Consider the following 25045-nt stretch of genomic DNA (forward strand, 5'->3'; position numbering starts at 1 on the left):
GCCTCCTTGAGGTACGGGAACATTTCTTCCCTTACTTTAGGGCTGCACAGGCGCTGGAAAGTTGGATAGGATTGGGCCCTCAGACGGTAATCCTGCCCATACATTCCATTGGGAGAATCCCCATTGACTACAGTGGGACTTACTTCTGAGTAGACAGGCATAGGATTGGGCTCACAAGCTGCAATCCTACCCACTTTCCTGGGAGGAAGCTACATTGACTACAGTGGGGCTTACTTCTGAGTAGACATGCATAGGATTGGGCTCACAGGCTGCAATCCTACCCACTTTCCTGGGAGGAAGCCCCATTGACTACATTGGGGCTTACTTCTGAGTAGACAAGCATAGGACCGAGCTGGGGAAAGGCATCCACAGTACTCTAGGTGACTTCTGAACATTCCATCGGCGCCTGCGCAGACGCGTCGCCACCCCCTCCTCAGGCGGCGGAGGCGCGGCCGCGCATGGCCGTTAGGGGGCCTTCCAGCTCCGCCTGTCAGTCAGTGAGTCCCGAAGCGCCTCGGCTATTTCCGCCGTCCGTCTGGTTCTGGAATCTCAGCACAGCCTGAGCAGAGAGAGGAAGGCAGCAGCCGCCGCCGTGGGGGCTGGAAGATGGCGGTTGGGATGAGGATGGGCGGCGGGGTTGAGGCGCCCTTCTCCTGGTCTTCCCCGCCACCGGCCGAGACGGAGCCCGGCGCCGCTGAGGGAGAGTCCCCGAGGGGGCCGTTGCTGCCCTGAGGCGAGGCGGGAAGGGTGTTGCGCGCGCCTGTGCCGCTCTCCCCGCGCGCGTGGAAGGAGGGCTCGCAGTCACGTTCTCCCCGCCGCCAGTCGGGGAAGATGTCGGACACCAAGGTGAAGGTCGCCGTCAGAGTCCGGCCCCTGAACAGGAGAGGTAATGGCGCGACTCCTCCCTCGCGGCAGCCCCTGCGGGCGCCTCCCCCTCCCGGACTTCTCCGCAACTTCTTGGCCAAGTGCTTGGATGGGACTGGGGGGAGGGGCGGGGGGAGCTGCAGTAGCAGCGCGCTGGCTCTGGACCACTTTGTCTGCGCCTGCTGCTGCTGCTCGCAGCGACGCCCCAGGGGCAGGTGTGGGTGCGGGCTGTGCCAGAACCCAGTGGCGTAGCTGGAGGGGGGCCGGAGCACTCAGGCTGGCAGCGAGTCGGGTAAGCGGCCCCTCCCTTCGGAGCCGTCCGGCTTCGTTTTGCTCCCCCCCGCCGGGAATGGCTCCGAAGGGAGGGGCCGCTTGCCCGCCTCGCTGCCAGCCTGAGTGCGTCGCCCCCCTCCAGTTACGCCACCGCCAGAACTAGCATCCCACCTCTGACTTAAACCCATTTCTGCCCGCAGGTTGTGCACACTGCATCCCTGTTGCGTGCATGCAACGTTGGGCAGAAGGACTTTGAGCCCAGTGGCCCGCACACTTCTTCAACTGGTGGTTCACTGGGCCACTACCCTACACCTTGCATAGGGACTTGGGTTTCTGCGGCTCCCCTGGCTGGATCCCCAGACAGCCACAGCTCCCAGTTTGGGAACCACTGGCTTCACCAATTGGGAAAGTTTCAGAATGGTGTGCAAGCCTGTCTTGGCAGCTCTGAGGGGCGTGGAGCACAAGACAAGTTGCTTGCTGCAAAGCTGCCTATTAAGAGAACTCGTTTTCTTGCTTGTTGTGTGGGGAAGCTGCTCGCTGGCTCATGGGGCAGTTTCTCCTTGGATAACCTCCCCAACCTGTGACTCTCATTCCATGCCAGTTGCTGCCACCGCAGCCCCCACCCTTTCTCCATTGGGGAAGCTAGCAGCACAGTCTCTCCTAGTAGTGGAGATCATGCTGGGAATGCATTTCAGGGTCTCTCCTTCTTGCCCTACCTATTCAAAATCTGTTTTAATGGGGTTCATTTGCTCCTTAATGACCTTTAACCGTTCTGTCATAGTCACAGTCATGGCAGTAAATGAAAGAGTGAGAGCTCTTTTCGCTTCACTCTTTTGTTGAACAGTTGTGTGTGTGAACAGGGGCTTAAAATCTACATTAATGATTTGTAAGCCCTGCTTGATCAGGCCATGGGCTCATCTATTTCAGCATCTGGTTTCTCACCGTGGCCCACTAGCTGCCTCTGGGAAGACCACAAGGAGAAGAAAAAGGCATACCTCTTTCCTGCCTCTGCACCTCCCTTCCTCTGCAATTGCTATTCAGAGGCTTACTGCTGTTGAACCAGAGATAGCACACAGTAATCATAACTAGTAGCTATTGATGAACCTGCCCTCCATGAACAGCATTCCAGTCCCTTTTTATAGTAATCCATCTTGTGGCAGTGAATTCCACAGACTCGTAGTGTACTGTCTGAAATATTACCTCCATCTTGTTACTTCTAAATTTTCTACCAATCAGTTTAATTGACTGACTCCTGGTTCTGACATTGTGAAGAAAAACTTCACTCTATCATGTATAAGTTTCAATGTTCCCCTTAGCATTTCCCACACTAAAAATCCCCTAATGTTGTGGCCTTTTCTGTTCATTTTGGTTGCCATCTTTTGCATCTTTTCCAGCTCTACAATATCTTTGTTGAAGTGTGGTTAGAATTACAAAGTTTGTTATGCCATAGATTTGTATTGGGGAAATATAATATTAGCGATCTTATTCATGATCCCATTCTTGATGACCCCAGCAGAATTTACCTTCACAGTTGTTGCACATTGGATCCAGTGGTGTTCCAAGGAGCTGTGGTGCCTGGGATGGTGATGTTGTGCAGCATCACTTCTGGAGGAGGAGGCGGCACCCTCCTCCTCTTTGAGCACAGCAAATGCAAAAAGGAGGCAGCCGTGACTTCTTGGTCTGTCTGCTGTGCCGTCCCCTCCTCCCCCAGAGGTTCTCATGAGGCCTCTGTGGGAGGATAGGAGGGCTCAGTAGCCAGACCCAAGATGCTGCCAAAATAGGAGGAGGAGGTGGCTTTGTAGTCTTGCTGCTGCCCTTTCCTTCTCCATTGGCGGCTCACCCTCCAGGTAGAGGGAGTAGGGTGGCTGCAAGACCCCAAAATTGTTGAAACATAAGGAAGTGGTGGCAGACTTGCAACCACTCTGGTGCTGCTGCTCCTCCTCCTCCCTCTGCCGCCATCTTGGGTGGGCCTCACATGACAACCTATTATTATTCATTTATAGTCATTTATTTTTAGGGTCATTATTACTTCACTTATTAGTAGGGCCAATGGCGGATGTGAGCCCTCCACCTACAGTGGGGCGTGCTTTGTCAGTTGTCAAAAAACAGATGATGTGCCTTGACGATTTTGGCACCCTTTCAGTGTACCATGAGATAAAAAAAGGATTGCTGAAAAATTGCTGGCCGAATAGATCTGAGCCCCTTCTCCTAACACTACCAGTACCCTATTCCTACTCCTAACACTACCATTTAATCCACACATGGATTCCTCAGCTCCACCTATGTGCCTGGCCCTATATATGTTGGCAACCTTCAGTCTCAAGAGACTATGGTATCGCGCTCTGAAAGGTGGTTTTGGAACAGCGTCTAGTGTGGCTGAAAAGGCCAATTCGGGAGTGACAATCCCTTCCACAACTGAAGCAAGTGCAGTCTGTCCCTGGTCTGTCTCCCTGGCTATGGGCCTTCCTTCTTTGCCTCTTTGCCTCAGACTGTTGGCCAAGTGTCTCTTCAAACTGGGAATGGCCATGCTGCACAGCCTGCCTCCAAGCGGGCCGCTCAGAGGCCAGGGTTTCCCACTTGTTGAGGTCCACTCCTAAGGCCTTCAGATCCCTCTTGCAGATATCCTTGTATCGCAGCTGTGGTCTACCTGTAGGGCGCTTTCCTTGCACGAGTTCTCCATAGAGGAGATCCTTTGGGATCCAGCCATCATCCATTCTGCAAATGGAACAATTAGCATTTCCAAAAATGCTTTGCAAAAAATTCCAATAATGGAGGCCCTGGCCTTCATTATCTTACCCATCAACCTACATTTGGCTTCCTTGACAACTCAACTACATTTCCCAATTTTGTTGGAGCCAATGTGCGCTATGATCAGTGCTTCCTCCTCAGTATTAATAGGGCAGTCTATCTAGACAAAGTGTTATGTCCGCCATCTTCTCACCAGGCAGACAAATCACTGTGTGGGCTACACAGTGTTGAACATCTGTCACAATTCCTTCTGACTATGTTTGTAATGGAAAAATCTAGCTCTCTCTGTTATCTGATAAGCAAAGTGCTGTTGGTGCATGTTACAAAGATGTTCATGTTCCCCAGAAAGTACCTATTTCCCCATTAGAGGAAGATTCCATTCAACTATAGGTCTCTAAACCTCTTGTTCTAATTTTTGTTAAGAGTTACACTTATATAATTTCCTATACTAGCAGTTGTTTGGAAGTTATTTTGGAGTAAAAACCCTTGCTGGTTATCGAAGTGTCTATATTGCTCTGTAAGAGAATGTTCTGAAGTCTTCTGTTGCATTATATTTCAGAGATGGAGTTGAATACCAAGTGTATTGTGGAGATGGAAGGGAATCAAACTGTGTTGCATCCTCCACCTTCGAATAACAAGCAGGGAGAAAACAGGTAAAAAAAGAAAAAATACAAATCTACATTCTCAGGCCAGATTATGTTTACTGGATCCCGACATATGTCCATATGAACAGGTGTATCTCCATGATTCCTGATGAAATCTGGTTCACCTTCATGAACAATGAGTGCTGAAATAATTCATATATTTTGCATTTATTTGTAAAGCCTTATAAAGAATAATTGGAAATAATCCAAAATACCAATGCATCAGACTGTAAAAATAGATCAGATTTTTTTCCTTCTTGATCAAGAGGAAATTATGCAGAGGAGACATAGAAGGAAAAATTATGTTGTCTAATTTTTTGGGCTACTAATTTTATTGGCTACCTGTTGATTGTTTTCAGTAGGAGTCTCTGTAAATGTTCTTGTTTGATGGGGATCTTGGTTATGACCACTTTTGGAGAAGAATATTGTTTTGCAGAGAATAGTTAGTGGTGGGGGTTTGTACTGTTCCACTGAAACAATTTATTAAGAAACAAAATTAATGTAGGGCTCCTCCTGTGCTTCCCTTATTGAAGTTTGTGTGACATTTGTATTTACTTACTTACTTACTAACTATATTTCTATCCTGCCTTTGTCCCTGATGGGACCCAAAGTGGCTTGGCACTCAAAGTTTTTAAACTTTGTCATCAGCAGATGAAGGGCAGTATTTGATATAAGGAGGCAGAGGTGTGTGAGACAGCAAACCTAGTTCATTTCCTATAACACTGTGTACAAGGCCCAATCCTGTGTGTCACTGACCTAGCAAAAAGGTCAGCCTGCTGTGGCTGATATACCCCTACAGCTGCAGTTTTCAAACTTGCAGGGAGTTTGAATCCCGCAGTAAGTCTTTGCAGGGGCGGGGGGACTTGCCCAAGCCCCCTGCAGCCCCCCCAGCGGTGTGGGGAGCCCTGTGCAATCTTCAGCAGAGCTCCCCGGGTCAGGGAAGGTGACAGCGGAGCGATGGCACCCCGCTCAGCTAAACCGGAAGTGGTGCGCAATCGCCCCACTTCCCCTTTTGACTGGGCTGCAGGGACTGGGGTGCACCCTCCAATCCCTGCAGCAGCCGTCCCTGGCTTCAGGGAGCCGGGCACAAGTGCCTGCAGGGCTCCTAGAGTCAGGGAAAGTGAGAGTCCCTGCAGCCCGGTCAAAAGGGGAAGTGGGGCGATTGCGCACCGCTTCCAGTTTAGCTGAGTGGGGTGCCATCGTTCCGCTGTCACCTTCCCTGACCCGGGGAGCCCTGCCGAAGGTCGCACAGGGCTCCCCACACCTCCGGGGGGCTGCAGGGGGCTTGGGCAAGTGCATCAAGCCCCTGCAGCCTCCATGAGCTCCGCCGCCTCCTGGCTGCCCCTGCTCCTTAAGGGGAAAGGGACCAGGACCCTCAGGCTGTGGCGTTGCGACGGCCTAGTTTGAATACCACTGCGCTACAGCATATGTGGCATTGCAGTAGGTTTGCAACAGCAGCCTTTGTTATAAGGTCCATAAAATGTATTGGTGTCATTCCTAGATGTATTACAGTATATGGCACAGAAGCAGGGCTTGGCAGGAACAGAGTGGGAGCAGGACAGTGTGTGTGATGTATCAGAAAGAAATCACATTCCCTAAAGAGTTCTTTTCATGTTGCTGCACGCCTGCGTGATTGATCTTGTTTTAGGTTTATAGTTCACATTAACCCAGAGGCTTGTACTTCTGATTGTAAAGTTTATTAAAGCCACAATCCTGTGCACACCAACTTGGGAAGAAATGCATTTTAAATATAGTTAGACTTACTTATAAATAGGCATGCTATTGAAAGCATGCTACAGGTTGTTAACTCCTTTTGGCTCCCTGCTGTGTTTCAGTATATTTTTGCTGCCTCAATCCCTCTACCCCATATGTAGTAATAACTTAATTTAAATTGCAGCTAATATGTGGCCTGATCCTGTGCAGAATTAGGTACAAGTAAACCCATTGAAGGCAATTAACTTAGCTGTGCCTAATTCTGCTCAGGATCGGGCTGTTTGTAGGATGAACTTGCCTTGCCTAATAGGTTGTAGGGTGTAACTTAGGGGATTTTATTGTAAGGTTACAGCCTTGGTACAGCTTTATATCTTAGCTCAGGGGTGTCCAAACATTTTGGCAGGAGGGCCACATCATCTCTCTGACACTGAGTTGGGGGCCAGGAAAAAAATGAATTAATTTACATTTAAAATTTGAATAAATTTACATAAATGAATTTATTAGAGATGGAACTTATATGAATGAATGAAGGTCTTACAGTAGCTCAAGGCCTATAAAACGGCTTGCACAAAGCAAGGCTAGTCTCTCCTTCACTGCTGCCGCAGTATCACAGGTGTGAAGCAGCAAGCAGTGAAGGGAGCTGTCATCCCACAGCTCAGGTGAGAGGTTGAACAGTCATCATCATGCTGAGAAAAGTTGCATTGGGCCAGCATGGGCTCCAGCAAGTCTCTGGAGAGGGCCAGAGGCTCATTGGAGACTGGGGGCTCCCCAAGGGCCGGATTGGGAGCCCCCGAGGGCCGCAAGTGGCCCCAGAGCTGGGGTTTGGGCACTCCTATCTTAGCTCAATGATTCTCAAACTTTTAGGGCAGTGGTTCTTGAACTTTTCCATCCTGCAACTCCCCTGATCCTCATGGCCATTGGCCACGGCTCCCCATTACATTGCCTCATCTCAGTTACCCCAAAATGGGGATGAAGGTGTTCTAATTATACACTAGAAACAAAAAAAGCACTCTGAGGCTGCAAGGTAATCCACACTTACCTGAGAGTAAGCCCCATTGAATAAAATAGGATTTACTTCTGAGTAAGCTGGTTAGGATTATGCACTGAGTGTGTTAGCAGCACACCAGGAGGGTTTTGGAAAGGGAGGGGAGAAGTGATGAATTTGCTGGGGGAGGGGAAGACTTTGTTTTGTGTGTATCTGCTAATTGCAAACTGATGTGAAACTGAGACCCAGAGACTGTTTGGCTGTAATCCTAACCTCATTTTCCTGGGAGCCAGTCCCATTGCAGAGCCAGCACTGGCATAGCGGTGCCAAAGGGACGTGTGCTGCATCCTGCAGTTGGGTGTCACTCACGGAGGCCTCCTCAAAGTAAGGGAATGTTTGTTCTCTTACTTCAGAGCTGCATTGCCCTTATGTCAGTGTTGGAAAGCTGACATAAAGGGTTAGGATTGCACCCTAAGTAAGACTTTGTGGAGGAGGGGCAAGGGTAGCGATGCGATTCCTAAGGGGGACAAGAGGGTTACAAATACAACTGGGAAGAACTTTGTGCTTTCTTATTTCTCAACATTCTAAGCCTCAGAAAGCCCTTCAGAGGGCTTCCTGGGTCTCCCCCACACCTCTTGGAGCCTCCAGCAGCCCTACCTATGTTAAAGTGAAAGCACCTCTCTTAGGGATGCAATCCTGGAGATCATGTTGCTGTCTTAGCCCCTTCCCCCTCCCCTTAAAGGGATGGAGGACCCTTTACACGAACTAGTGGGTTGTGACCAGTTTGAGAACCACTATCTTAGCTCATTAGAACAGCATCTTCTACTACATCTCTTACTTCCAAGCTAGCTTGTGTATGTTCTGGGAAATTACATTACAGGAGTTACTTTGTTTGCTAAACCTTTTAATATGGAATGGTCTTATTTAGTTATTTAAATTGTTCTATAGTGGGTTTTTGACCATATATTAGCTTATATGTCTTCAGGTAATTATTATACATTGTTTTCTTAATTGTTTGTTTTCTTAATTTACGTAATTTCCCTTGAAGAATGAAAACTATGTTAGACAATTGAGACAAATGGGTAGCATTTATAGTGGTTGATGTGGTTTGTGCTTTGATTTGCCACAGTTCAAGCAGAGGATGTTAGGAGAGATGGTTTTCTGCTCTGGGGAGTTGCTGTTTGGTGGAAAAACCTCAACTGAAAGTTATCTGAATTGAGTGTCAAATGAAATGAGACGGCTAGCAACTGTCTTGCGTATCTGAAGGAATTATCAGTCAGAAAGGAACTGTTGTGCAGGCGTTCTTTATATCACCTGACTGAGGTAGCAGATAGAATAACAGCTGATAGCAGTTTTCGCCTTTGTCTACTGGAAACTGTAAAAAAATAATCTGATTTAAACCTCTCTTAAATTGCCTTTTCTGTTAGAAGTTAAGTATTTGTGAAGTACTAGCTTTTAATTGGGTAGGTTTTACAATATATATATAATAGAAAACAGCATTTCTGAGTTGCTTAGTAGTATTTTACTAATCACATTCTATCTAGACTCTAACCTAGATACAGTTCCTGTGGAGCTCAAACTGTACATTATTGAAACCTCAGAGTTCAGGTTACAGGTTGCTGGTATTGTTCTTGATTTCAACAAAAACTTTGATGTACAGGTTGAGACTAATTATTTGCGTGGGTTCCGTTCCAAGCACTCATGTGGATAACAAAAAACGCACTATAGCAAATCAATTTTAAAAACGAAGTTTCTTTGCTCCAGTGATTTAAAAACAGCCTTGCTGACCTTTTGACTCTAAGATAAGAGTCATTTAGAATAATAATAATAATAAAACTTTATTTCTATCCCGCCCTTCTCTTCTCTATCCCGCTGAAGAGAATCCATCAGTGCTTCACCCAGCCCCTCCCTTCACCAATGCAAAATGATCACCTTTCTTTCACATGCTGGGTGGAAGGGAGGGGTCCGCAGGAGAGAGAAGGATTGATGGATTGTTAGCCTGCTGCCCCCCCTCTCATTAAGGAGGCTATTGTTAAAGGACTGTTCAGTTTTTTGAACTGATTTTAAAGGGATGCATTTTTCCCCTTCTCTAGGGATCAGCACATTCCTTCTCATTTGCAGGGGCCATTCGTGTTAAGTCAAATCAGTGTATAAAAAATCCGTGTATAAATAGGCTGGACCTATATAGTAGTCAATATACCATTCTCTGTTCAAATATCTGTAGTTATCAGTACATGAACTTCCAGAAGTTCTTTTTTTTTCCATATAGAAGATCTATGCGTAGTCTTTGTACAAATATGGAAATATCAGAGTTTATTTTTGAGAAAAGCTTTTCAGTGATGGTCTGAATGTCAAATGGTAGAATGGTTTCTACCTGCTTGTGTGCCAGTCTGCTGGAGAAGAGAATGTAAACTGCACATATGCAAAAAGTAGTACAGGGACTTGTTGGATCAAGAATGGCCAAACCTGAGGCTGATCCTTCTTGACCAGGAAGAAATAGGCTGGTGCAAACGTAGTTAGCGTTACAGGCTAATTTACAGTAGCAGAACTCAACTCCACTGTTGTAAATGCAGTGGCGCTGCTATAAATGGCCCACTGCTGCTGGGAACTTCAGAGCTGTCAATGCAAAGTATCAGCAGCTTTGCATATCCACCACTGACAGATGTGGCCCATGCCAAACTAGGTAACAGGAGGTTTGGGACAAGAGATGGGTAGATCTTGGCTACAAAGGGGGTGAATCTTGGCTGCAAAGATGCATGCTGGATATTATCCTCAATTTTCTAATTTGTACCATCCCTTCCTCTTCTTGGACATAACATGGCAAAATAGCTGGCATGGGTCTGAGAAGACCCATAGAGGATCAGGCGGCTTACTGGAAGGTAAGTAAAGTCTGATCCCCCCCCCCACATACACACCATAGTGTATAGTGCACACTCTGGCAGCATAGCTGCATGGTGGAATATGGTTGGAGAAACGGTGTAAAACAATTAACAGCCCAATCCTTTCTCCATGTCCTGCAATGCCCAAAGATATCTCTAGGTTTGGAAAATATTCCTTTGAAAGTTATTAACCTGTCCAACACATTATTTTTGAATTCCACAGAGCGGTCCATTTGCATAATTTGTTATTTTGTTCTCCACTTTTGATGAAAATGTTAGGTAAACCAAATATAAATATTTATACTGTCATCATGCTAATGTAAACATTCAAAAAATAGTCCTGTCTGTGTGTACATTAGGAACATCCATACTATGCATGCTTAATTCATCTTCTCTCTCTATTATGTGTGTGCAAAATATAACTACAGTTGGGGCCTCAGTATCAGTGAGGGATCCATTCTCGAACCCCCCGAAATCTGCGGTTTCAGCCCCTTAAAACCCTCTCGAAGGCTTTCTGAAGCCTGCAGAGGTGGTGGACATCCGCCTGCAGCCTCTGCAGGCTTCAGAATGGTTAAAAAGTCTGAAAAAACTACTTTTCTGTCTACTGCTACAGCAAAAGTTCTCATGCTTTCAGAGAAATTATATATTAGTCCTACGTCAAAAATATTTTGAGGAGAAAACCTCAAAGGTTGAGGTTTGGGAGAAAACCTTAAGATTTTAGTGTTTGTTTAGAAAAAAAAAGATCGTGGTGATTTCCCTTCTTCACTGAGAGTTATAAACAGTATTGCTAATGTGAAAACAAGTGGTGATGGTAAATCTGGTGATGGGGTAATGCATCCCTAATTAGTAAAATAGTGTCAACACTCTATGTTAATACTTCAGATATTTCTTGAATCTGAAGAAAAGCAGAAATATCTGTCAGTGGTTGGTGTTCTTATCTTGGTTATTGGATGTTACTTTGTTGTGCACAAGACCAGCAAGCAGCCTGCGCTTCCAAGCTATTTTGATCATTGGCGTTGGATTAAATTTTGCTCAAGTATGATTATGGTATATCATACTTGGTCATTTACTATGCTTAGATGATGGCTTATAATTATGAACTAAAATTTTGTGTCCCAGAAAATGAGACATTAAGAGCCTAGTCCTATACCCGTTGGTTCCACGGGGTGCAGTGGCACCAGAATGGCTACTGTTGCATCCAGCGGCACCACTGGGGCTACTGGAGGTAGGTCTCCTTGGGAGAAGAGGGCTTTTGTCCCCTTCCCTCTAGTAAGGGCACAGGGGCCACAGTGGGTCTCCTCCATTCTGCACTGACTGTTTTGCTGGTGTAGACTGAAGGAGCTCCACTTGCAGACTGGAGGAGTATAGAATCTGGCAGAGCAGTATAAAATTGGGCCCTGAGTGAGGCTGAGACAGCAATCCTGTATATGCTTGCATGGGAGTAAGTCCTATTGAATTCTAGGGCTTACTTCTGAGTAGACACACATATGCTTATGCTGTGAGTAGCTTTTACAGAGCTGACTTCATGTTGAAGAACAATACAGGTGGGGCTTTGATATCCGCAGAGGATCCATTATTGAACCCCCTGCAGATACCAAAAATCATGGATAATCAAAGCAATGCTCTTTCTGAAGCCTGTAGAGGCTGTGCACCAGAATGCCGTATATGGTATTAAAACATCATTTCTGGTTTCCCTTAGGAAACTGGAAGTAGTGTTTTTTGTCTGAAAAGATCATTCTGAAGCTTACAGAAGCCTCAGGCAAGATGCATGCAGCCTCTGTGGGTTGCAGAAAGCCCTCGGAGGCAACTGGAACACAGTTCCATTTGCCTCTGGAGGGCTCGGGTGGAGCCAAGTCTGACTCAGCGTGGGGACCCCCACCAGGGACAGATATAGGATCCGTGGATATAGAGGCCCCACCTGTACAGATTTTTCAGTATCATAACGTTCTTTATCAGAGCTCCAAAATGTATTCAAATAATAAAATAGTTAATGTGGGGGGAGGGGGTTTCAAAAACATCTCTAGACAGGAGATTTCTGATTACGGGGGGGGCATATCTGCAGATTCAGTTATCCAGGGATTGGGTCCAGACCCCCCCCCCCCGTGCGCTCACCCAAGCGCACGCCCTCTCTGGAAGCAGAAAGGAGGGAAACCTCTGAAGGGGAATTTGAGCTCAACAGAGACCGAGGATGTCCATCCCCGGCCTCTGCCAGGCTCGAACCAAGCTGGAGGGCTTCCCTGGGCCTCCTGATACCTTATAAGTCATTAAAAACATCACTTCTGGTTTCTCTGTGAAACCGGAAGTCATGTGTTTTGAGTTATACAGCTCAGTCTGAGCCCGGCAGAGACTGGGGACAAATGTCCTTGGCCTCTGCTAAGCTCAGACTTCCTCTGGAGACAAGGAAAGCAGAGGTCCCCTTGCCTCTGGAGGGGGGGAGGATGATGGCCCTCGGGCTGCGGAAACAGGCGTTCACCCATATCCATGGTTTCAGGTGTCAGGGGGAGGGTTCTGGAACAGAACTCCCGCAGTTTAGGGGGCATGCCTGTAATAGTTTAAGCATTAATGTAATTATGCTACCTTAGAAAATAGCATATTCACTGGATATTCACTTTGAAATTTGTCTTGGATTCTGTGTTGGTCTATGCACTTCTGTTTTTGCCGTATTGTGTGTGCATCAGTTCTAACTATATATACTGGGAAATTGTATATGACCCATAGTCCAGCTACTTCTGCTTCAGGAAGGATTAACAATTGGTAAAGAAAAACACAGCAGGATTCTTGGAGAAGAACATTTGTTTAACCCAGCCATTTTCAACAACTGTGCCGTGGCACATTGGTGTGTCATGAGCAGTCCACAAGTGTGCCACAAATTTGGGAGTAGGTCATTTATTAGTAGTGTCAGTGGGGGATGTGAGCCCCTCACTGGCAGTATGGTGTGCCTTGTCAATTGTCAAAAACCTGATGGTGTGCTTTGAGAATTTTAGTACCTTGTCAGTGTGCCATGAGATGAAAAAGGTTGAAAATCACTGGCTTAGAGCCCAATCCTGTGGAGGCGTGGCGCAGAACACAGTTGCAAACGTGCCGTAAGGGGCTTACTGCCGTTTGCAGGGCTTACTGCCAGGCTCCCACCAGAGGTGGGCGCCCGTGCTCCGCAGCTCAGTGGTGACTGCAACCGCCAGGCTGCAGAATGGGGAATGGGGCGTTCCCGGGGGCGTGGGGGAGGCGTTCCGGGAAGGGGGAGGCATGGTTGGGGGCGTTCCTGGGGGTGGGGGAGAGGCAGGTCCGTGAAGCCGAGCTCCGCAGGATCCAGGGCATTCGGGTAGGGCTGCTCGCCCGACCCGAGCGCCTTCACTTTAGTCCGTGACTTGAAATATCCAATTACAATTCTGCATCCTCCTGGCACAGGAGGGAAAGATCTTCCTGGGTGTTAATTCTTTCCTAGTTGGACAACATCATGGATTGCATCTTGGCTTGGCTGGCATCTTGCAAAGCCCAACTTGCATTTTGCATATCTTACACATCTTGCTCTCTCAGCCTAGCTGGGCAAGCTCTCTCTTACCCCATTTTTGGGAGCCTCGCCCCCCCAGCTTAGATAGGCTGGTTTGAAATTAACCAATGTTCAGATTTTCTACTTCCAAGTCAGGTGAGCAAACTGGACCAGTGACCAAGTCTGAACTAGGTTTTGGTCAAACTGCTGTTAGTGATAGCAGGCAAACATGGGATTCCTATTTACATTTGAAAGAGGAAGGCTGTGTGTGATATCTGACCTAGACCACTTGTCAGTTGCCTCCTCTTTGCCTTGTGACTGTTGTAGAGAAAGATGTGAACTGTTCATTAGCTACTGCTGCTTTAAGGGAAAATAGCTCAAACTGCTTTTGTGTATAGCAGAGGTGAGCAAAGTAAGGCCCTAGGGCTGCAGTTTTCAAACTCTCAGGGAGTTTGAAACCTGCAGTAAGTCCTTGCGGGGGCAGGGGGAGGCAGCGTGGGTGGGGGAAAGGCAGCGACACAATCCTCAGTATCGTGCCGCTCAGGAGGGCTGCAGGGAATGGGATGCACTCACCAGTCTCTGCAGCAGCCTGTTGGGGGTGCAGGGAGCTCTGCGTGAGCAGCTACAGGGCTCCCCAGCTTGTTAGAAGTGAAAGTGGAGCAGTCACACTCCACTTCCACTTCTGCTGACCTGGGGATCCCTGCAGACGCTCTTGCAAGGGTCCCAATACTCATTACAGGCTGCTGCAGCGACTGGTGAGTGCATCCTAGTCCCTGCAGCTCTCCTGAGCGGCACGATCCTGGGGATCGTGTCGCTGCCTCCTCCCTGCATCCCCCCTGTCCCCGCCTCTTAAGGGGAAAGAGGCCAGGGCCCTCTGGCTAGGGTGTCGCAACACCCCTGTCTGAAAACCTCTGCCCTAGATCTGGCCCACAAGAGCCTCCAATTCAGTTCTCCATTTGGTCCCCATCCATGGATAACAACCCAGCCCTCAGACTCTGCTTCCATATACAACACACACAGATACTGGCATTGCAGCCTTTCTCCTAGATATAGTATCAGAGGGTATATATGTATGTGCATATCAGCATTTGTACACATGTATGGAAGGCAAATGCCAACCAAACATGAGCAAATGTGAGTACTGTTTGGGAGGAGTACAGGTTTTAAAAAGTTGTTTGTACATGAAAGAGGATAGCTTCCTATTTTCATCCTCAGAACTGCTTCAATTCAAAAATGAGGTATGGAACAAACACACTAAAGTGGATAGTTAAAATTGTGTGCTCCAGAATTAATTAAATAGTAGAGCTAACAGCAAAGTTGTGATAGTAATTATAACAAGTATGCAGCATGACCCTCTGTACAATGATCCATAGACCAAAACATGTATCTAACCCTGGTATCAATTTTTGGGGTTGAGCTTATATTATTCTTAGTAGATAAGTACTTGACTCATGCTCAGATACCATCTCTTACTTCATATATTCTTGCAGCATCGATATCTTACTTCTCTTACTTCATATATTCTTGTAGCATAGATATCATGGATCAGAGGGGAGAGAGTAGCATGGTAGTTGCAGTTCCTCCCTTGTAAAGTACCCTAGAGGGCAGTGAGTACAAAAAGGATGCACTTGTTTTGCCTCTTTGGAACAGGATACAACAAAGCCAAGTCTCTGTGACTCCTAGATATGAACTGTAGGAAGTCCTGCCAAAATTTGTGACGTCTGAAGAAGAGCATGAAATTGAGTTGGGTTGCCCGTTTGAGCCAAATATTCAAGAAGCCAAGAATGATATTTTTATTCTATTATGGTGGCATCTGAGAAAGCAAGAATTTCTCCTAAACTATCCAGTAGAAATTAGGTGGTTCTCATTTAGACAGTTAATTTGGGAATGGATATTCCTTGCCCAGCACGGCTCTTTCTAGCTTCCACTTGCATGCTAGTTAAATTGTGTAAGGTTGCTGGAGCTCATCTGTGCAGAGGAATCCCCTGTACAATGTTCAGGGAATGGAAAGTAAGCACCCACACAATTAGCCCAGTGGGACAGAGTCCAAGACTCAATTGCCATTGAGTATGTTGGAAAGGAGAAGCCTTCATCTGGCACTGGCAGCATAGTCTATTCTTTCTGGGAAGAAATGTTGCTGTCTCCAGATTTCAAAGTATAGGTGCATAATAGACAGTTACTGGATGAATTATGTGGAGGAGATTTGGTGGGATGTGAAATTATACTATTTCTGTGAAAGTTTCTTTTGGTGCATGGATATATTGGCAAACTTTTAAAATTCAGATATGCTACGTAAATTATGCTTGCAAATGATACTCCAGTGAGCAGAATGGAAAAACGCTTGTTGAATTGTTGTACTAGGTATGTAGGTACTATCACAGAGGGTTGCAGTTAAATATCAAGGAAGAGCACTGTGGGCACCCCTTCCTTTGGCATTCCTTCCCAAGGGGGAGCTTGATGTTGAAAGGGGAAGTATAGGACATTGCCAGAGGTCAGGCTATTTAGAGTGAGGACAGGATACCTGCTGTCTGTCTATTGAGAGTTTTATTCAGGAATGAGTCCAACCACCAAGTCCTGCCAGTCTCCTAGTCCAGGAGTGCAATTACCCCAGCAGAGATGAGGAATGCTGAGGCTGTTCAAACCAACCTCTGGTAGCAGTGAAGTAGGCTGTCCAACCTACCAAACCCTGGTTTGGCCACTTAATTGGGATGGCCATGGAAGGTGAGAAGGGTTGGGAGTCACCTGGCTGCTTTCTCTCTTTCCCTACTCATCCCTTAGTCCTGGTGTCATCCGATTCCATGCTCCTGCTCCTTTCTCCTCCTCCTATATCCTCCCATTTTTGTGGGTCTTCTGTGTCTTTAGCCCCTCCTATCTTCCCCCCTGACCTTGCCTTGTTTTCCCTCATAACTCTTTTTCTTGTCTCCATTGAGCCTTTTCCCTGGCTGTCTGTTTCTGCTCCACTCCGCTTCATCTTTTTGAGCCTGCCAGGTTCTTTCTATGTTCTTTCCTTCTTCCCACCTCTCTGTACTGCTGTCTGTTCTGTTTCTCTCTATCCCACTACTTCTGTTCTCTTGCTTCTTGGTCCTCTTCCCCTGTCTGTCATCCTTTCTCTGTTCTCCCATCACTCTGAGCTCCTGCCTCTTCCTTTCTCTGGCTCACTTGCTCACTAGCTGCTCTGTCTGGTTTTTCCCTTGCCCCTTCATTTGTGTCATTTAAGCTACCCGTCCCCTTCTCTCCACCTCTACCTTTTTCCTGGGAACTCTCTGACCTCTTTGTCAGCTCTCACAGGCACATAGGTCTGCAGCAGAAATACTTTTTCCTTTGAGTTATTTGTCAGAACACTTCTCAATTGACCAGTTATTTTTAACTAGTCAAACGTATTCTCAACCCTAGGGCATGGGAAGGAAAAGAAGCAAGCTCAGGAGGGCATAGTGAATTATGGGGAAGCTTCAAAAGAGTACATACAACTGGATATGAATGACCAACCCCTGAACTTTTATTTACAGTACTCATAATGTTTATCCTATAGATGCAGTTCTTTGCAGAGCAGTATCTGTGTGTATCAACAAAGCATAAATATAGAGCCATTTGTTCTGTGATAGTTCCTGTGTCTTCCAAATATGGTATAATAGAATAAGAATAAAATTTTATTTCTATTAAAATGGAATTTGCAGCTGCAGCAGTACAACCTTCACTGAAGAAGCGTTTTCTAATATAACTTTAGATAGATCTTTATGTTATAATTATTCAGGACTTGCTAAATTGCTTATCCTCTGGATCAGTTGTATTTTGTGTAGCAATCTGGAATTTCTTTTGGGCCTGGCCAATTTTTCTAATCTCCTAAAATAAAACCTATTGCCTTTGCATCATATAGATTCTGATTTCACCTACACTTACGTGCATATGCAAAAAGAGCGTGTATTTTTCAGTTTGTCAATGCCCAAATGCATTTTAGTCACTCTAGTAGACATCTGTACTGGCTGACTTTTAGGGGCTGTGCTTAAGAAACTGCGAGCCCAATCCTATGCCTGTCTACTCAGAAGTAAGTCCCATGATAGTGGGGCTTATGTCCATGAAAGTGTGGATAGGATTGTAGCCTTCGTGGTTTATGTGTGATGATTGAAACCTCAATGGTGGACTTGTTTTAAGGTCAGAAATGGGTGGGTGTGTCGTTAAATACTGTATTGGATAAAGATAATAAATAGTAGCAACAGAGTGCTAGAAAAAAGAGAATATATGTTGAAGAAGCTTAAAGAAATAAGAAAATGAGTGTCCTGAGAACTTGAAAGGAAACCCTAATAGGGTAGGTGAGATTAGAAGCAATTTTTGTCAGTGAAATAAGAACAGTTGAGTAGACCGTGAAGAAGGAGCAGGTGAAAATAGAGCAGTAGTTCTGAAACTTCCAGGGAGTTTGAGAATCCTGGTAAGTCTTTGCAGGAGTGAGAGGAAGGCAGGGATGCAATTCCCAGGATTGTACCACTTCTGGGGCGGTTGGCGAGTTTATTTACCTCCTGTAGTGCCTGCTCAGCAGGGTTCCCCAAGCCTCTGCAAGTGAGAAAAAAGTGATTGGAAACAACTTCTGGTTTTGCAGTTGAAAACCAGAAATGGTTTCTGGTCACTTTTTTTTCTCACAGAGGCTTGGGGAGCACTGCGGAGGGCTCTGCGGGTCCCTTTGCATCCCCTGGAGGCCAGTGCTACAGGAGGTAAATAAACCTCCCCAGCAGTGGTTTGATCCTGGAGATTGTGTTGCTGCCTTGTCCTTCCCCTGCGCCTTAAGGGACCAAAAGCAGTGCTTCTCAGGCCAGTGCATCACGACCCACCAATTTGAGAACCACTGAAACAGAGAATTGGAAAAGAATTCTTGAATCAAACAGCAGAAGATTCAATGCAGAAAAATGTTTCCTTACAGAAAAAGAATAAATGTATAAATGTAGAAGTATAAATGTAGAAGATTAGTATAGTATAATCTTTGGATATAACAGGTAGAACTCACAAATAAAACGTAGTAAGTGAAGAATTAACTCAACTTGGGAGTTGGTGTACTGAATAGAATACCTTTCATAGTGATTAAAGGCATTGGACCAAAGAGTGAAATGAAGCTTTGTGTCTTATCTTTGTGTTATCTTTACATGTGATCACCTTGCTCTTCTTACCCTATTCTTATAAAGAAGTGCTTTTCTATATTTAGGAAATGTGTAATGGTTGTCATGGCTTTCACAGATATTATAAATTGTGCCTCTGTTCTAAACTTGGCCTGCTTTGCTCACCTGCTTTACTTTTTCTGCTTGCCTTCTAGTGCTTCTATCATCAGTTTCCTTACAAGTTGCACTCCTGACTTGGGAATAGCAGTTGGTAGTAGAGCTGCATGTACAGCTCTTGTGTGTATTGTTCTGCCCTTACTTGAACTCTTATAGAACCAAGAACTTGGTGATATGGAACTGTTTATGTGGCTTTGTCTTTTGTCCTTTGAACCGCTGTTTAAGGATAGTGGGGAGTCACATGTGCTGCTTTCACAATGTTGCACCTTGTCAAATAGGGCAACTGTATGGGGGCTGTGTGTATGTGATTTTGTTTCTGTTGATGTCAATAGCAAGGTTGCTCTGTATAATTGTTCACCTCAGGCAAGCAGGTTCTAGTAAACAATATAATAATCAGCAGGTATTGACACATGTTAAACAAAAATACTTCAAAAGCAGTAGTGAAACTTGCTCGTTTACACAGGCAGATACACAAGGCAGAAAATGCAAGTGTAAATTCTGCCTTCTATATTTTCTATATATGGATATTAAATTCCACTGTAGTATAGCATTTCCTTAACCTAGAGGCTTTATTTTGGGTTGACCATTGAGTTTTTGAGAGATACATTTTATAATGATTGTTCTGTTGGTTAGGGAATAGGAGGATTTTACAAATCTGAATTTCCTAATGGCTCTTTCTTGAAATTGTTTGTGTTGTAGATGATGAGGTTTTGAAATATTTTGATAAACTGCAAGGGAGGCAGAATAGAGTGCCTACTACTATTCTTATTTGGTATGGAAAGCTAGTCTTGTGCATATAGGACAACTGACATTGTAGTCTGCAGCTTGCTTAAGTAGGTCTGGTCATACTGCCTAGTTGAGCAAAGTGCCTAATTTTTGACAATGGAGAACATTGCTGTTTTCTCTATTCTTGTACAAAACTGGTGCCTATTTGAAATATTTTTGAAGCACAGATGTATCTCTAGACCAGGGGTGCTCAAAGTTTTTGGCAGGAGGGCCACAATATCTCTCTGACACTGTGTCAGGGGCTGGAAATAAAAGAATTACCGTATTTTTCGCTCCATAAGACGCACCTGCCCATAAGACGCACCTAGTTTTTAGAGGAGGAAAACAAGGAAAAAAATATTCTGAACCAAATAGTGTAATAAAATATTTAATAAACTATAACAGAATAACATTTGAACCATGTAAAGTGAACAGCAGTCAACAGTGGCATTAACAAATGGAGAGACTTAAAGGTTTGAGTACTCTAGTTTTCTGGAAACCCCAAGAACTCATCATCGCTAGAGTCAGAATTTATGAAGCTCACAAAAGCAGGTGCACACAAATAGGGGATCACATCATCTTTCTGCTACAATGATGTTCTGCCAAATTCCAAACCACTGGGCCTCGTGCCCGCTTAAGGCTGATCAGTCCCCCTTGTGCAACTCACCAGTGCAGCAAGCAAAAGTGAGTCCAATTCCAGTCCACAGATGCCAAGTAAATCAGTCCCATCAATCAGAGTTACCAAATCAGAGTCCAGAGCCAATAAGCCAAATTACAGTCCAAGGTCAGGTTCCAGGTAGGTCAGTCAAATCCATCAGGGTATCCAAGTCCAGTCACAATCCACAGTCAGATTCCAAATTCAATAAACCCAGTCAGTCTCCTCCCCTACCTCCAACCTGCACTCCTTCAAAACCCACAAACCCTTTCTGCCTCTGGTACTCCTTATATCCCTGAGGGCCCTATTGCCTTCCAGTGGCTGCAGCTGTGCAGCACACTCTGCTGGATGCCCAGGCCTTACCCTTAAAGGGGCCACTGCTGACACCACATCTACCTCCTCACCAGATCTTCCTCGATTCCAATACAAGGGGGGGGGGGAGCAGATCTCTATACAGACCAGTGCAAAAACAGGGGAAAGGTGTGGGGAAGGGAAGATCTCTGTATAGACATCACAGCAAGACCAGTGCAAAACCCCTTGCACACAGAACCAACAGATGGAAGTGGGGGGGGCGAAGATCTCCATACATACCAGTGCAAAAGCAGGGGAAAGGTGGGGGGGAGGGAAGATCTCTGTATAGACATCACAGCAAGACCAGTGCAAAACCCCTTGCACACAGAACCAACAGATGGAAGTGGGGGGGGGCAGATCTCCATACATACCAGTGCAAAAGCAGGGGAAAAGTGTGGGGAAGGGAAGATCTCTGTATAGACATCACAGCAAGACCAGTGCAAAACCCCTTGCACACAGAACCAACAGATGGAAGTGGGGGGAGGCGAAGATCTCCATACATACCAGTGCAAAAGCAGGGGAAAGGTGTGGGGGAGGGAAGATCTCTGTATAGAAATCACAGCAAGACCAGTGCAAAACCCCTTGCACACAGAACCAACAGATGGAAGTGGGGGGGGGCGCAGATCTCCATACGTACCAGTGCAAAAGCAGGGGAAAGGTGTGGGGGAGGGAAGATCTCTGTATAGAAATCACAGCAAGACCAGTGCAAAACCCCTTGCACACAGAACCACACAGAACCGTCAGGTGCTCACTCCCTGGGCTCCCTGGGCTCACTCCCTAGGCTCCCTCCCTGGGCTCACAAGCCTGCCAGGGGCTCACTCCTAGGGATGCTTGGATGGGAGAGAAGCCTGCGATTGACTCATTTTGCATGGAGATCGACTGGTAGCTCTCAATCGACATAATGAGCACCCCTGCTCTAGGGGCTTGCTCAGCAAGACTGCCACCCCACCCACGCTTTCCTGGGAGTGAGCCCCAGTGACGCTGAGACTTACTTCTGAGTAGACAGGAGGGTTTGCTCAGCAAGACTGCCATCCCACCCACACTTTCCTGGGAAGGTGAGCAGAGCAGAGCGGGCAGGGGGCGGGGCCAGGGGCGGAGTTTTTTTTTTTTTTTTTTTGCAGTATTTGCTCCAGAAGACGCACACACTTTCCCCCCCACTTTTTTGGGGGGAAAAAGTGCGTCTTATGGAGCGAAAAATACGGTAATTTACATTTCAAATTTGGATAAATTTACATAAATATATTAGAGACGGAAAATGAATGAATGAGTTAAATCCAGTTTATGATTCCATTCACCCTAATTGGGGGGGGGGGGAGATCTTCATGCCAGTTTATGATTCCATTCAAGCTAATAAGGGGGGGGGAGAGATCTTCATGCCAGTTTATGATCCCATTCACCCTAATAAGGGGGGGAGATCTTCATGCCAGTTTATGATCCCATTCACCCTAATAAGGGGGGGAGATTTTCATGCCAGTTCATGATCCCATTCACACTAATACTGGGGGGGGAGATCTTCATGCCAGTTTATGATCCCATTCGTACAAACAAATGGGGGGGGGAATCTTCCACACTTTCACACACATACACCTGCCTGCTCGCCTGCCCCCTCGCCCTTCCTCCTTCCCTCCCTCATTTGCTTGGGCGGTTTGTGCTCCTGCCTGGCCGCCCACTCGCCCGCTTAGCTGCCTGCCTGCTCCTGCCTGCCTGCCCACCTAACTGCCCTTCCTCATTAGCTAGGGCGGCATGTGCTGCTGCTGCCTGTCTGCCTTCCTGGCCAGCCAACCAGCCCTCCCTCCCTCCCTCAGAGACATGTGCTGCAGGCTGAGCTCTCTCCCTCCTTTGGAATCTCTCTCTCTCTCTCTCCTGCAGTCCCCTGGCTCAGGTTGCAGGAGGGGAGGGGAGCCGAGCCCAGCTGAGCCCCATGTGCAAGGCAGGGAGAGACCTCCTCCTTTCTCCCCCCCCCAGGGGATCTCTCTCTCCTGTGCTCCCCTGGCTCAGGTTGTAGGAGGGGAGGGGAGCCAAACCCAGCGGATTGTAGCCCAGCCCAGTCCAGCCCATGGGCAAGGCAGAAAGAGACCAGCCGGCAAGCACACAGGTTTTTTTATAGTGGGAAGTAACGCAAGACCTGCAAGTCTCACATTACCTTCCCACTATAAAAGGCCCTGCACACACACTGGGCTTGTCTTCGCTGCCACTGAGCTCAGCGGCAGTGAGGGAAAGTAAGGCGTGGAGCTCCTGCGGTGGGCCAGCACAGGCTGGGGTGAGGGCCAAGTGCCCATTGGAGATGAGGGGACCCCCTGGGGGCTGGATGGTGACCCACAGCGGACCGCAAGTGGCCTGTGGGCTGGGTTTGGGCATCCCTGCTCCTGACTTATGGTGCACAGTCCTTTATCGTTGCAGCACTTCAGTGTCCAAAATATTTTTTTTGATTCACAGAAGGATTTCAGTGTATGTACATGTAATGGAAAATCTGAGATGCAGACTTAGCAGTAAGATTCCAGACATTACTCCAGAATGTGTGTTTAGTGAAGTTATACTGTGTTCAGTGAAGCTTACTCCTTAGGAAAGTGTGCTTAGATCAAATTGCAACTCAAGTTATATGTTCTACAAGGACACTGGTATAAGTTGAAAACTGAACGTAATATCCAGAGAATCTCTTATGCAACTTTTTTCATCTTTTTACAAACTCAGTGTATTTTGAAACCCTAAGAGACTGAAAGTAGATAGAGAGCTTAGATTTGCTGTTTCTTATAACAGTTACAATTGTATGTGGACATAATATATATATATGGCTACATCCTTTCCTGGCTTGCCAATACACTTGATACAGAAACCTCTAGAACTTTGGCACACACTGTTTGTCTGAATGTTAATAACAATGTTTTCAAGGCCCTCTTTTTCAAAAGCTTATCACATGATTTTTATGCACAATTGATCTCTTTTAATCTGTCTGGTTTATCTGGCACAAATGTCTGAGTATGGGTGACAGGAATTTGTGTAGTATGTTCTGTATATAGTATAGTAGTACTCTAATTATGCTGTGTAATTGTTGGAATAAAATTATTGAGTTTTGCAGCAAATGAGACTATTGGTTCTAGAGAACAGGTTATGGGCAAGAAAACAATATCATAATTGTGCGGTTGCCTATCTTGAACCAACTATTTGTATTGACCATCTTTCTAAGAATGATATGTTGGGGATAGTGAGAAAGAAAAGACTCAATTTGCAGCACATTTTTATTTTTGAGGCTTAAAAAATGGATCTGAGACATGACAGAGGATAGCAATGTCTGGAGCCCAGAGGATAATTTAGCAATATGTGGACTACCCTATTGTGTAAGGGTAAATGTTCGCTGATGTGACACAGCTCCTCATAAGGAGCTGCCTTTTTCACTCTGTGCTATGACTCTGTATGAAATTGCTTATTTTTATGCCAATACAGGTAAAGTAATAAAGGTAAAGACATGATAGAGGCGACCACATTTTTTCATATTTCTGCCCAATTTGTGTTTAAAGTGTGGGGTTTTGATTTGAATGTTGAAAGGGGTGCAGTGTAATTGTGGGTAGCTTAATTGTCCTCATCTTACCTTCTTGTCATTGGTCCCTGTCAGGGAAGAGGACCCCTGAGAGAAGGCAGGCTGACTGAGGGGAGTTGTGTCTAGTGGTTAGCATGCATACATCGCTTCCTGCTCTCTGATTTCCCTTTACCCAGACTAGTAGCTAATCTGGGGAAAACTTTATAATTTTTATCCACTGAGAGACTAGTTTTATCCTCTTTATGTAGTTTTATCTGCTACAGAGACCTGGCCCGGGGGGGGGGGCATATGGGGAAAAAAGAGCACTGTGTTCCCAGAAGAGCACTGAACTCTGGGGTTCTTCTTAAAAATCAAAACTATGGCAGCATCTGCAGGATGAAGAGATGTGAACATGGAATAGGCAGACATAGTCAAAATGTAAATACCTGGTATGTCAAAAAAAGGTACGCACATTTTAATGAGCTCTGCTTCATACGTTCTTCAAATACAGGTACTCTGTCCTGTTGTCGTCGTCCCCCCAGAGGAAAACAGTTTAAATAGTGCAGGCAATTTCACTTACTCAGTATATGCCCAATAGTTAGCTTAAAAAAATGAGAGAATGCAGCTGCTGTTCCCTTAGTCATCTCAGCATCTCACAGCATCTGACAAGGTACTACAATTGTCAAGCCACACCATCAGTTTTTTGACAGTTGACAAGGCGCACTATGTTATTGGTGGGGGGGTTCACCCCCCCAGTGTCCCTACTAATAAGCGAACCTTCCCCAAACTCCCATGGCATACCTGTAGACTGTTTGCGGCACACCAGTGTGCAACAGCACAGTGATTGAAAATGTCTGATAAAGTGTAAGCTGGGGATGCTCTCTTTACAATTACATTTTAACATGCATT

The 25045-nt window shown here is 46.0% G+C and overlaps 1 protein-coding gene across 3 annotated transcripts in view; it reads left to right on the plus strand.

Annotated features, from left to right (window-relative positions):
• Window positions 1-539: 539 nt before the first annotated feature.
• The window catches only part of KIF13A (kinesin family member 13A), a 128712-nt gene continuing 104206 nt past the window's right edge, over window positions 540-25045 (plus strand). For all 3 annotated transcript variants that reach the window (XM_066623208.1, XM_066623209.1, XM_066623210.1), the window contains exons 1-2: window positions 540-886; window positions 4445-4538. In XM_066623208.1, the coding sequence (XP_066479305.1) occupies window positions 832-886; window positions 4445-4538 (149 nt within the window). In that variant the 5' untranslated portion in view covers window positions 540-831. The remainder of the gene's footprint in view (window positions 887-4444; window positions 4539-25045) is intronic.

The sequence above is a fragment of the Tiliqua scincoides genome, chromosome 4, assembly GCF_035046505.1.
Source record: "Tiliqua scincoides isolate rTilSci1 chromosome 4, rTilSci1.hap2, whole genome shotgun sequence".
NCBI classification, from domain to species: Eukaryota; Metazoa; Chordata; class Lepidosauria; order Squamata; family Scincidae; genus Tiliqua; species Tiliqua scincoides.